Raw genomic sequence first — 13,328 nt, 5'->3', positions numbered from 1 at the left:
GCATCATAATCAGTGGCGGCTGGTGAATTTTGTTTTAGGTGGGGCTGAAAGTTTGTAAACCAAACCCCTGTAGGGGCGTCATCCTCCCCCAGAAGATGTATTTGTGATTTTCACATACAAATATTGAAGATCTTTGATCCTTCTCAACTCAGTGGTAATATTATTTTCATAAAATACAACCAATAGTACGTTAATGTTAAATCTCACTTGTGAAAAGTAATCCCCCGATTCCTATTTTCAACAGTCCGCTCATTTGAGCAGGAAAACGGTGAACACCACCATCTTTGTTTTCTACCTGTCATCTGTCAGTTTAGGCTGCTCGCCGGCTCCTCATCAGCACTTCAAGATGGCGGCCAAATTGCTCACGTCACAGCAACCAATGCTGCGTCTACTTATAAGATGTCTATGGTTATAACGTCATTGCAAACACGGCAATCTGTTGCGTCCACTGCAGTTTGCTACCTTATTCATACTTTTTGTCAAGTGATTTTTTTTTAAGCAGGGTTTCATGAGGTACCTATACATAACGTTACGTTAGTCAATGTATCACACACAGTAACGTAACGTTAGTCAATGTATCACACACAGTAACATTACGTTAGTCAACGTATCACACACAGTAACGTAACGTTAGACGGCAGTCAGCAGCACCGCGTATTTTAGCCACCTACAAAAAGACAATCATAGTCAAATAAAGGTCAGTTAAAAATGTATACTATATTAAGAATATGTGTACATATTGCATAGGGTCCTGACATCTAAAAAGTACAACTCTGTTCATTGTTATGTTCATATATTTATGTTTTTCATGTGTACGCACACATAAACACACATACAGTATGAGATGAGATAAGGTAAGAACAGGATAGAAACTGCTGTGGAACTAGTTACAATGCAATATGCCATGGAAATACAATGTTAACACTTTTGTGCAAATAAGTACAGTTGCACTTGTTTTTTTTTCAAATGTGTTTATTCTGTAAAGGAATGAGTTACATGTTTAAAATGACTGGTTAATAGTGCTATTTTGAAGTGCAATGTCAGCACTATCTTTTTCCCTGCAATTTCAAATGCACTTGTTTTAATAAATAAATACAGCGTTTTAAAAGCATACACAATCTGTGTAAATATATTAGTCTGTGGTTAAATGACTTGAAAGGACTCGAAACTCAAAATGCAGGACTAAGGACTTGACTTGAGACTTTCCAGTCTTGACTTTGGACTTGACTCGGACTTGCCCTGTCTTGACTCGGGACTTGACTCGAGACTTGAGGGTAAAGACTTGAGACTTACTTGTGACTTGCAAAGCAATGACTTGGTCCCACCTCTGCCATTTAGTGGTCAATTGTACGGAATATGTACTTCACTGTGCAACCTACTAATAAAAGTCTCAAAAAGTCTCACGTACGTAACTTTGGGGACTTTGGGGAAATATATGTGCTGTATGAACTTTGGGGAGGTGAACGGTACTTTGGGCTGTGGGATTGAGTGTGTTGTGCAGGTGTTTGAGTTGTATTGACGGGTTATATGGACGGGAGGGGGGAGGTGTTTGTTATGTGTTATTAATTTGTGGCATATTAAATATAAGCCTGGTTGTGTTGTGGCTAATAGAGTATATATATGTCTTGTGTTTATTTACTGTTTTAGTCATTCCCAGCTGAATATCAGGTCCCACCCACCTCTCACAGCATCTTCCCTATCTGAATCGCTCCCACTGCCCTCTAGTCCTTCACTCTCACTTTCCTCATCCACAAATCTTTCATCCTTGCTCAAATTAATGGGGAAATTGTCGCTTTCTCGGTCCGAATCGCTCTCGCTGCTGGTGGTCATGATTGTAAACAATGTGCAGATGTGAGGAGCTCCACAACCTGTGACGTCACGCTACTCGTCTGCTACTTCCGGTAGAGGCAAGGCTTTTTTTATCAGCGACCAAAAGTTACGAACTTTATCGTCGATGTTCTCTACTAAATCCTTTCAGCAAAATATGGCAATAGTGCGAAATGATCAAGTATGACACATAGAATGGACCTGCCATCCCCGTTTAAATAAGAAAATCGCATTTCAGTAGGCCTTTAATTGTTAATAGCAATCACTAGTGATGTATATCGTTAACATTTTATCGATACCAGTGTCGATATTCCCGATCAATACCGGTATTAATCAGTACTCTAACCGGTACTGTATGTAATTTGTGTAAAGTGAAAAAATTCATCTTTTATTTGCATTTTTATTAGCACAAGAGGTTGTGCAGCAGCAACATCATGATATAACATCTCACAACAGGGAAGTATTTTATCAACACCTGCGTTTTCTGTTTTATACAAGTCAATTATGTTTGCATGTGCAAGGTGCGATGTCATCGTCTTGTAAGGCCCACACAGTTTCTATTCACTACAATTACACTCAGCATACTCATCCATCCATTTTGTACTGCTTACCCTTATAATAACTCTTAAAATAATAGTGGATAAATATTGGCTTGTGGATTACTGGATTGCATAGAGGATGGTTGATGAAGTGTGTAGTACTAACGGTCGTGAGTTAAGAGACGTTCACTTCAAACCGACACAAATTCTTATTAGCGTGCGTGCGTTTGGGGTAAGGGTTAGGGTTAAAATATTTTTGTGTTCCAAACTTGTGTGTGGTGCTGCTTCCTTATTTGGGATCCTTCCAAGACAATTATCAATTTATCATCTATCCGTGCATAATAGCGACACTTGAACGAAATGTTACAGTATGTCATAATGACAACAGTCAGCTGGATAAAATAAATACCAATAGCAGTATCATTAGTCCAAAATCTTAATGATCTTCCTGGACCGACCCAGAAACTTGTAGAAGGTATACATCTTTCGTAATCACATACGTTTTCAAGAAAATCAGCCGATATTGATCAGTGGCCAATCGATCGGGACATCCATTAAAAGAACTCAAGTGCTGTCAGTCTCACACTCACCAGACATCAAGCACTAGGGATTGGTGATGAGGAAATTGTGGTATCATGGTCGGGGGTGATTTAATGAATTTCTATGTCACTGTAGTAGTTGCTACTTATAGACAAATACACTGCTGAGAGTGGATACAATTGATATCCATTGCCTGAACATTGATAGCCTTAGTCTTATCCAGGTTCTATTATTAGGTGGTGATCAGTCAGTTTTCTCTGCCACCTGTTCTTTTGCTGCAAGTACTGTGTTATTAACCAACGTCTTTGTCATCCATGCTGTCTGTTGGATCAAGCCAAATGTATCAATGATTGATTTCTTGATCCTGTTGATCAACACCAAGCAAAATTCATGAGAATGTCCCGACTTTGTGTCAGTTTGTGGTGGTTTCCTTATTCCTTGTCGAGAGCAGATGCATTTATGTCATGATTTGGCAGCTCTGCTGCCACCTGTCTGCTTTTTGTTGCAGTGCCCGGTTTCTGGGTCACGGGGCGGAGCCACCTGCGGCACACACCTGATACTAATTTCTTCCTGTCTACTTAAGCTCTCCAAGTTCACTCAGCGCCAGTAGATTCCTGATGGTTCACCCTTCAGAACGTGTTCATCTTCTCTGCTTTCGCTCCACTCATGATTTTTGTTTTCCTGTGGCTCTGTCCCTGCATTGCCGTGGAGTGGTAAATGTTTCCTCTCCACACCTTTTGTGTGCAATTTGTCTTTCTTCACACCTATTGTGTGCATCCTTAGTTATTTTCCCTCATTCCTTTTGGAGTTTGCCTTTTGTTATTATTCTTTTTATTTTTGCTCTGCGTTCGGGTCCTACTCCGGCTAAGCCTATCGTGACAGTTCAGCCTTACTGCAGAGCTGCGCTGCCCACTCCTTAAATCTATTTCTGTGTGTTGGCCGGAACACAAAGCACAGCAGTTTGCCTAAAAGCCTGCGGGAAGATCAGATGCAAAAGAGCGCGGCAGTCTGCTAAATGCCAGCGCCCCTGAAAAGCAAAGCACAGGAGGGGTTCAGTGCTCATGCATGTGACTCTGCAACAGACTGTCAAATTTGAATATGATTATGAAGGGAAACGTGGTTGGATAGGATTTCATTTCAAATGCATAACATGTATTTTCTATCTGCGTCATGACAAGTAAAAGAAGATGATGACTTCTTGGGATGAGAAAGAAGAAGGAAGTTAGCTGCGATATAAATCTAGCTACAACAAACACTCTCTCTAACATGCACACAGACTGGGAGTATGTGCGTGCATTAAATCAGGAGCATCACTGCAGTATGCGCATTGCACCTCTAAAAACATCTAATCACATTACAACCCACCATACCATATCGTGTGAGGGTGGGAGATTGGAGGTGTGTGAACAGAAGATAGAAAAAGAGAGAAAGAGCAGATGGAACAATGGGTGATGGGCAAAAGAGCAAGGAGGGGGAGAGCAGATTGAAAAGAAAAGAGGAGGGGGAGCAGTGGGAGAGCGAGAGATGAAGAGAGGGGAGGTTTCGCCAAACGGCACCGGAGAGTCGGAAGTTTCAGCTCCACGCTTCCCTCACAAGCAGGACGGGCGATCCAAGCTCACACACATTCAAAGGTGAGATGGCTCTTCATCATCACCATCAGCATAATCACATCCACGGGTCTCCATCAGTGTTTTGGCGTGAATGTGAGAGCTGTGTGCAAGCAGTGAACAGTGACCAGCCCAAGTTCAGAGTCTGCAGGCATGCATCGTAAACAGTGAGGTTGGAAGGGTGGCGGCGGTGGCGTCCTGACGGACCACCGTAAAATACAACAGATTAAGACTTAATTTTTGAATGTTGTAAAAATACCAGATGGTGCCTTATAGTGATGAATTCTGGGGGAATTCTGCATTTAGCGCTCATGCCGCATTTGAGCGATATGCATTATTTATCCACTGTGAAACAGTGATACCTCAACAGAAGAAGGCATGTGTTTAGTATATACCATCACTTTGAATATCACTGGTATGCATGGAAGGATGCATATATCTCTTGTTAATTGTGGTGCTGACACTGGAGGTCCCAGAGGCAACAGGATGCTGTGATATGAATAAGGCTGCTGGTGAGAAAAAGTGCAACCTTTTTTGCAAGAAAACCAGTACTTGCTGTATTATTACCTGCGTTTGTGTCTCCAGTGTGTGTTTAGTTGTGCTTTAATATTTTGCCCATGTCAGTTTAAACAGTTTAAATTGGAACATGCGTACAGTTTCAATTTGGTACATCACATATTCCTAGTTTCTCATTCCAACATGCCTGAAGAGGAGTGGGAAGACGCAGACCTTATTTAATTCTACCTCTTTTCCGTTTCATAGCAATTGCTAAGACATTTATTTGTGCACTTATTGTGCTCAATCTGTAATACAAATAAATAAATAGTTGTTTTTTTGCATCATAAAATGTATGAGATTATCTCATTTTTAATAAGGTTCAAGATTTTTATCAGGTTTCTTCTTCCTTGTACTTTGTAAATACTTTGAGTTTGAACAGTTTCTTGAACTTGATCAAATTAGTCCATTGTTTGACTTCTTTCCCTAATCCATTCCAGTTTAATTCCACATACCGATACTGTATGCTAAAGGTTTTAAGTGTTGTATGTGCATACAAATGTTTTAAATTATTCTTTCCTCTGAGGTTATATTTCTCCTCTTTTGTTGAGAAGAAATGCTGTACATTCATGAGTGCTTTGTGCATAATTTTAGCTGTTTGCAAATTCACTAAATGAATGAATATTTTCAATACATTTGTGTTTCAATAAACAAAAAGTTTATGTAAATATTATTTAAAACCCAAATTATTATTCTAACTGACCTTTTTTGTAACGCAGTTAATGAATAAAACATACTTTTGTTATTTTCCATATGTCTACAAAGTAACTCAGTTATGGTAACACTGGCGAGCAGTAGAGAATACGGGGGGATTTTTGGTCCAGAACATATTTAGCTTTATTCAATTTTGAATTATTTCTTGCCACCTTTTGTAGTACATGTCTATGTCGTCTATTTGTATTTGACATGGAACATGGAATGTCATGCAAAATCAGAGTAAAGTATTGATTTAAACTTGTTTAGAATATAGTACAATATTTCAAAAAAGAAAATGTAAGAACATTTAACTATTTTGTGAGTATTGTGTGGTTGTATGAATTCCAGACAGTAAATTTCCACCACGTAGAAAGTGTTTTGCAGTTCAAACCTGATACAGACAAGCACGTTGACATGGTTAGAGGGCTGGTTATGAATAATAAAAACCATGAAACCTTAATACATGAAAAACTGTAATGGCACAAGCAAAACATTTTGCAGCGCAAACGTAGCGCAAACAAATGGGACAAGTTTGGGATGGTTTCGACAAGGGGCGCTGGAGGACATCTCTAGTCAAAAAATGTATTTTAGATTAACTTAAAAACCATAACGGCTAGGGAGGTGTTTAGGGCACTGCATGTTTTCTGCGTCATGTTCGTAATCATTGTTCAGTATCGGTGTCACAAAATGTTTTGTGTCTGATGCTCAGCATATGTAATAATTACATTTTATAATCACTTTTCAAACTCCTGAATATGTCAATCCTCTCTCAAAGTCACAACTTTTCTTTGAAATTCCACTAAACCCGGTTGCCAAGCAACGATTGCTGTCAATAATTGTATTTTTCTGTTGATGAAAAGTCCATCCATCCATCTTCTTCCGCTTATCCGAGGTCGGGTCGCTGGGGCAGCAGCCTAAGCAGGGAAACCCAGACCTTCTTCTCCCCAGCCACTTCGTCCAGCTCCTCCCGGGGGATCCCGAGGCGTTCCCAGGCCAGCCAGGAGACATAGTCTTCCCAACGTGTCCTGGGTCTTCCCCGTGGCCTCCTACCGGTTGGATGTGCCCTAAACACCTCCCTAGACAGGCGTTTGGGTGGCATCCTGACCAGATGCCTGAACCACCTCATCTGGCTACTCTCGATGTGGAGGAGCAGCGGCTTTACTTTGAGTTCCCCCCTGGATGGCAGAGTTTCTCACCCTATCTCAAAGGGAGAGCCCCGCCACCCGGCGGAGGAAACTCATTTCGGCCGCTTGCACCTTTCGGTCATAACCCAAAGCTCATGACCATAGGTGAGGATGGGAACGTAGATCGACCGGTAAATTGAGAGCTTTGCCTTCCGGCTCAGCTCCTTCTCCACCACAACGGATCGATACAGCGTCCGCATTACTGGAGACGCTGCACCGATCCGCCTGTCAATCTCACGATCCACTCTTCCTTCACTCGTGAACAAGACTCCTAGGTACTTGAGCTCCTCCACTTGGGCAGGGTCTCCTCCCCAACCCGGAGATGGCACTCCACCCTTTTCCGGGCGAGAACCATGGACTCGGACTTGGAGGTGCTGATTCTCATCCCAGTCGCTTCACACTCGGCTGCAAAACCGATCCAGTGAGAGCTGAAGATCCTGGCCAGATGAAGCCATCAGGACCACATCGTCTGCAAAAAGCAGAGACCTAATTCTGCAGCCACCAAACTGGATCCCCTGAACGCCTTGACTGCGCCTAGAAATTCTGTCCATAAAAGTTATGAACAGAACCGGTGACAAAGGGCAGCCTTGGCGGGTGAAAAGTGTTGTTTAAATAAAGTTTTGATTGATGGATAGTATATAACTAGAAAAGCACCCAGGGAGGTCAGACTACTGTAGGCTACTGCAAAAAAAGTCCTGATTTCAAAATGTAATCATCTTCTGTCATTTCTTGAATGTTAAATGAATATGCATTTTATCAGTCGTCCTCTGTCTTTCGCTCTGTGGGTGGAGGCGGAGTCGTACGCATACGCACACAGAAGTTTGTAACGTAAACGTAAGATAACCTACTAGTAATTAACGGGGTCAGCCAAAAAATAATGACTTGTTTCTTGTACCATTTCGGACATTTCCCGAAGGTTTCATGAAAACTGCAACTTTTTCCTTTTTGAATGATTTTGCTAACTAACTACGACTGACAGACAAATCATGGCAAAATGACATCAATCAATTAATCAATCAAACTTTAAAGCACTTTTCATAATATAAAAGAAGTGCAACGCAAAGTGCTTTACAAAGTTAAAACAATACCCCAGTGACCCATATCCCCCATTATCACATACGTACGCACGGACACAGATACCAAACACAAACACACACACACAACACACACACATATGAACTATATGAACAAATGATTGCATGGCTGAGTACAGAAGAGACATGTGAGTAAACACAATCACAGGAGCCATCTGCACCGGGAGGTCATCAGACCATGGCCACCAGGACGCTGACCATAAAAGCGCCCCCACAAGCACGGCCGATAACCCCTGAAGCAGATGGCTCATCTTAGGAATGTTGGAAAATAAAAATAATAAAACTTGTAAAATAGTAAGAACCATGAGTAGAGATAAATAATAAAATACAAGTAAGACATATGAAGATTAATAGAAAAAAAAAACATATATGTATTGTATGTATATATATGTACAGTAAATAAATAATACATAAATAGAACTAAATAAAATATTGCATAACTAATAGGATAAAAAGTTAAATACAAATTACTTCAATAAAATAATTAATATCAGGTAAAAGCCAAATCAAAAAGGTGGGTCTTAAGCCTGCTCTTAAAAAAATGAACGTTCTCCTGGCAGGGGTAGGAACATATACTGTGCAGAGGAAATTAGACAAGAAAAATAGAATTAGGTATAGAATCAATGTTCTTCCATTATTCAACTATAGATTATAGAAAACCACCTGTGCATAAACATGTGTCTGTTGACATATTGCCTGCCCATTTTGTTGAGATTACAAATAGCTCTTGGCGTTGAGGACACGGGTATTAAAGAAAATGTTTCCTTTTATCCAAAAGGTATCCTTCTCCGTATAGTAGGATCTTATCAGCATGTATTCATTGCCACTGAAAAACCTTAAAACACCACACAATCCATGTAGTACATGTGCAGTCAGGAGCTTGCAATGTGTGTAACATCCAAGCAGATGGAGAAAAATGGCAGCCACAGAAGTAAGTCACCTAATAAAATTAATAATATGAGACTAAAATATGGATGGCGTTTGCATTTTGGGTGTAAAATACCTAAATACTGCTATATATATAAATACTGCTATTACTATATTATGTTGTGATAAGGCGAGGTATAAGTGGGGGTTGTATTTGGGTGGCAGGTGCCTGATGATTGCTTTGCGTGTCTCTTTTAAAAAACTATGACGACTGCCCGTCACTGTCACAACATGCTTTGTACGCCTTCTGGTGGCACTCAGTGGTGGACACACAGTAGCAGCGTTTGGGTGAGAGCCATCATTCAAGTTTCTCTGCTGCTCACCGTAGTCGGAAAATAACTGAAGATTAGTTTAGAAATCCTATTAAAGTTTCAAGTAGCATGAAAGCAAGCCTGTCACGTTTTCACACCAGCCCGCTTGTGGCGCCATCGTTTCACCAAAATAAACTAAGCTAAGTGGGGACGGCGTGGCGCGGTTGGGAGAGTGGCCGTGCCAGCATACTTGAGGGTTCCTGGTTCAATCCCCCATCTTCTACCAACCTCGTCACATCCGTTGTGTCCTTGAGCAAGACACTTCACCCTTGCTCCTGATGGGTCGTGGTTAGGGCCTTGCATGGCAGCTCCTGCCATCAGTGTGTGAATGGGTGAATGTGGAAATAGTGTCAAAGTGCTTTGAGTACCTTGAAGGTAGAAAAGCACTAAACAAGTATAACCCATTTACAAACCCCGTTTCCATATGAGTTGGGAAATTGTGTTAGATGTAAATATAAACGGAATACAATGATTTGCAAATCCTTTTCAACCCATATTAAATTGAATGCACTACAAAGACAATATATTTGATGTTCAAACTCATAAACTTTATTTTCTTTTGCAAATAATAATTAACTTATAATTTCATGGCTGCAACACATGCCAAAGTAGTTAGGAAAGGGCATGTTCACCACTGTGTTACATGACATTTCCTTTTAACAACTCAGTAAACGTTTGAGAACTGAGGAGACACATGTTTAAAGCTTCTCAGGTGGAATTCTTTCCCATTCTTGCTTGATGTACAGCTTAAATTGTTCAACAGTTCGAGGGTCTCCGTTGTGGTATTTTAGACTTCATAATGCACCACACATTTTCAATGGGAGACAGGTCTGGACTACAGGCAGGCCAGTCTAGTACCCGCACTCTTTTACTATGAAGCCACGTTGATGTAACACGTGGCTTGGCATTGTCTTGCTGAAATAAGCAGGGGCGTCCATGGTAACGTTGCTTGGATGGCAACATATGTTGCTCCAAAACCTGTACGTACGTTTCAGCATTAATGGCGCCTTCACAGATGTGTAAGTTACCCATGTCTTGGGCACTAATACACCCCCATACCATCACAGATGCTGGCTTTTCAACTTTGCGCCTATTACAATCCGGATGGTTCTTTTCCTCTTTGGTCCGGAGGACATGACGTCCACAGTTTCCAAAAACAATTTGAAATGTGGACTCGTCAGACCACAGAACACTTTTCTACTTTGTATCAGTCCATCTTAGATGAGCTCAGGCCCAGCGAAGCCGACGGCGTTTCTGGGTGTTGTTGATAAACGGTTTTTGCCTTGCATAGGAGAGTTTTAACTTGCACTTACAGATGTAGCGATCAACTGTAGTTACTGACAGTGAGTTTCTGAAGTGTTCTTGAGCCCATGTGGTGATATCCTTTACACACTGATTTCGCTTGTTGATGCAGTACAGCCTGAGGGATCCAAGGTCATGGGCTTAGCTGCTTACATGCAGTGATTTCTCCAGATTCTCTGAACGTTTTGATGATATTACGGACCGTAGATGGTGAAGTCCCTAAATTCCTTGCAATAGCTGGTTGAGAAAGGTTTTTCTTAAACTGTTCAACAATTTGCTCATGCATTTGTTGACAAAGTGGTGACCCTCGCCCCATCCTTGTTTGTGAATGACTGACTATTTCATGGAATCTACTTTTATACCCAATCATGGCACCCACTTGTTCCCAATTTGCCTGTTCACCTGTGGGATGTTCCAAATAAGTGTTTGATGAGCATTCCTCAACTTTATCAGTATTTATTGCCACCTTTCCCAACTTCTTTGTCACGTGTTGCTGGCATCAAATTCTAAAGTTAATGATTATTTGCAAACAAAAAATGTTTATCAGTTTGAACATCAAATATGTTGTCTTTGTAGCATATTCAACTGAATATGGGTTGAAAATGATTTGCAAATCATTGTATTCCATTTGCGTGATGGGAAAAATGCAAAACACTCCACACTTATCTGTGTTTAGCTCATTTCAGGTGCTTGATATTTCTGATTGATCACAAAACTTTAAGGAAGTTGTCATGGAAGTAAACAAGGTAGGAGTCAAACTTTCACATATGCTTAATATCTAATTATAATAATTACATATCCTTTACATTAATATATAATGGCTATATATATATAAATATTTATATATATATATATATATATATATATATATATATATATATATATATATATATATATATATATATATATATATATATATATATGTATCAGAGGTGGGACCAAGTCATTGTTTTGCAAGTCAGAAGTAAGTCTCAAGTCTTTGCCCTCCAGTCCGAGTCAAGTCCCGAGTCAAGACAGGCAAGCCCCGAGTCAAGTCCAAAGTCAAGACTGGAAAGTCTCAAGTCAAGTCCTAAGTCCTGCATTTTGAGTTTCGAGTCCTTTCAAGTCCTTTTAACCACAGACTAATATATTAACACAGATTGTATATGCTTTTCAAACGCTGTATTTATTTATTAAAACAAGTGCATTTTAAATTGCAGGAAAGAAAATTGTGCTGACATTGCACTTTATAATAGCACTATGAACCAGTCATTTTAATCATTAACTCATTCCTTTACAGAACAAACACATTGAAAAATAAAGTGCAAATGTACTTATTTGTACAAAAGTGTTAACATTGAAAAAACATGACATATACGTGAACATAACAAAAAAGTTGTACTTTTTATATGTCGGGGCCCTATGCTGCATTGCATTTGCAAAAGACCAAATTAGCCAAGAGTCTGTCAGTCATTTGTGCACGATGGGGGCGTAGTATGATGCCACCATGGCTGAAAACTCGCTCCACTGGAGCACTGGAGGCAGGCACTGCCAAGACTCTCATGGCCACTCGGAACAGTGAAGGAAGAGTCTTCATGTTCAATGCCCAGAACAAAAGGGGGGAGAGAGTTTTTTGGGGTTGGTGCACTACTTGTAAGTGTATTTTGTGTTTTTTATGTTGATTTAATAAAAAATAAAAAAAAAGAGTATTTCTTGTGCGGCCCGATACCAATCGATCCACGGACCAGTACCGGGCCGCGGCCCGGTGGTTGGGGACCACTTAGGTAAACAACCAACAGTATTTCAGAAAGCTAGCTAAAACGGTACACATATTCATAATATAGTATACATTTTAACTGACCTTTATTTTACTATTTTTGTCTTTTTTTAGGTGGCTAAAATACGCGGTGCTGCTGACCGCCGTCTAACGTTACGTGTGATATATTGACTAACGTAACCCTGCTTAAAAAAATCACTGAACAAAAAGTATGAATAAGGTAGTGAACTGCAACAGATTCCCGTGTTTGCAATAACGTTATAACGTTAGCAGTGAGTTTACAGCCTCACTGATTTAACTACACTGCAAATAAAAGTCACGTTACTTAGCCAATAAACATTATCTTACATTCAAAACTTACCGTTCTTTGTGCAACTTCAAATGCCGGACGAAGTTGGAAGTTGTTGCCTCTCCATCAGTAATTTTCGAACCCCATGTGTTGCATACTCCAAACCGTTTTGTGTTGACCACCTCGTAATTTTTATACCCAAACAAAATTATTTTAGGTATCATTTTTTGTTCACTGGCGTGTGGTTTGGACATGTCTTCTTCGTTGGTTGTCCTGCAATTTGATTGGATGAATGCTGTGTGATGAAAACAAAGTAGATCTAATTTGATTGGCTGTTGTACTCAGAGCACACCAGCTGACACACACAACGCTGATAGACAAGTACACAATGAAAAATACGGAGCGCTCCCGAATAACTTTTTCATCTTTGGATTTTGGGGAAAGTAGCAAGTCATGTCAAGTCATGTCAATTCAAAAGGCTCAAGTCCAAGTGAAGTCACAAGTCATTGATGTTAAAGTCTAAGTCGAGTTGCAAGTCTTTTTACATTTTGTCAAGTCGAGTCTAAAGTCATCAAATTCATGACTCGAGTCTGACTCGAGTCCAAGTCATGTGACTCGAGTCCACACCTCTGATATATATATATATATATATATATATATATATATATATATATATATATATATATATATGTATGTGTGGG

General features: G+C 40.1%; 1 protein-coding gene across 1 annotated transcript in view; it reads left to right on the top strand.

Moving 5' to 3' along the window:
• Positions 1-4,378: 4,378 nt before the first annotated feature.
• LOC133616148 (complement C1q tumor necrosis factor-related protein 4-like) overlaps positions 4,379-13,328 on the top strand; it is an 81,353-nt gene continuing 72,403 nt past the window's right edge. The window contains exon 1 of the mRNA XM_061975273.1: positions 4,379-4,537. Within this exon, the coding sequence (XP_061831257.1) occupies positions 4,431-4,537 (107 nt within the window). The 5' untranslated portion in view covers positions 4,379-4,430. The remainder of the gene's footprint in view (positions 4,538-13,328) is intronic.

Source organism: Nerophis lumbriciformis, linkage group LG15 (assembly GCF_033978685.3).
Source record: "Nerophis lumbriciformis linkage group LG15, RoL_Nlum_v2.1, whole genome shotgun sequence".
NCBI lineage: Eukaryota > Metazoa > Chordata > Actinopteri > Syngnathiformes > Syngnathidae > Nerophis > Nerophis lumbriciformis.
This window is presented reverse-complemented; position numbering and strand designations above follow the sequence as displayed.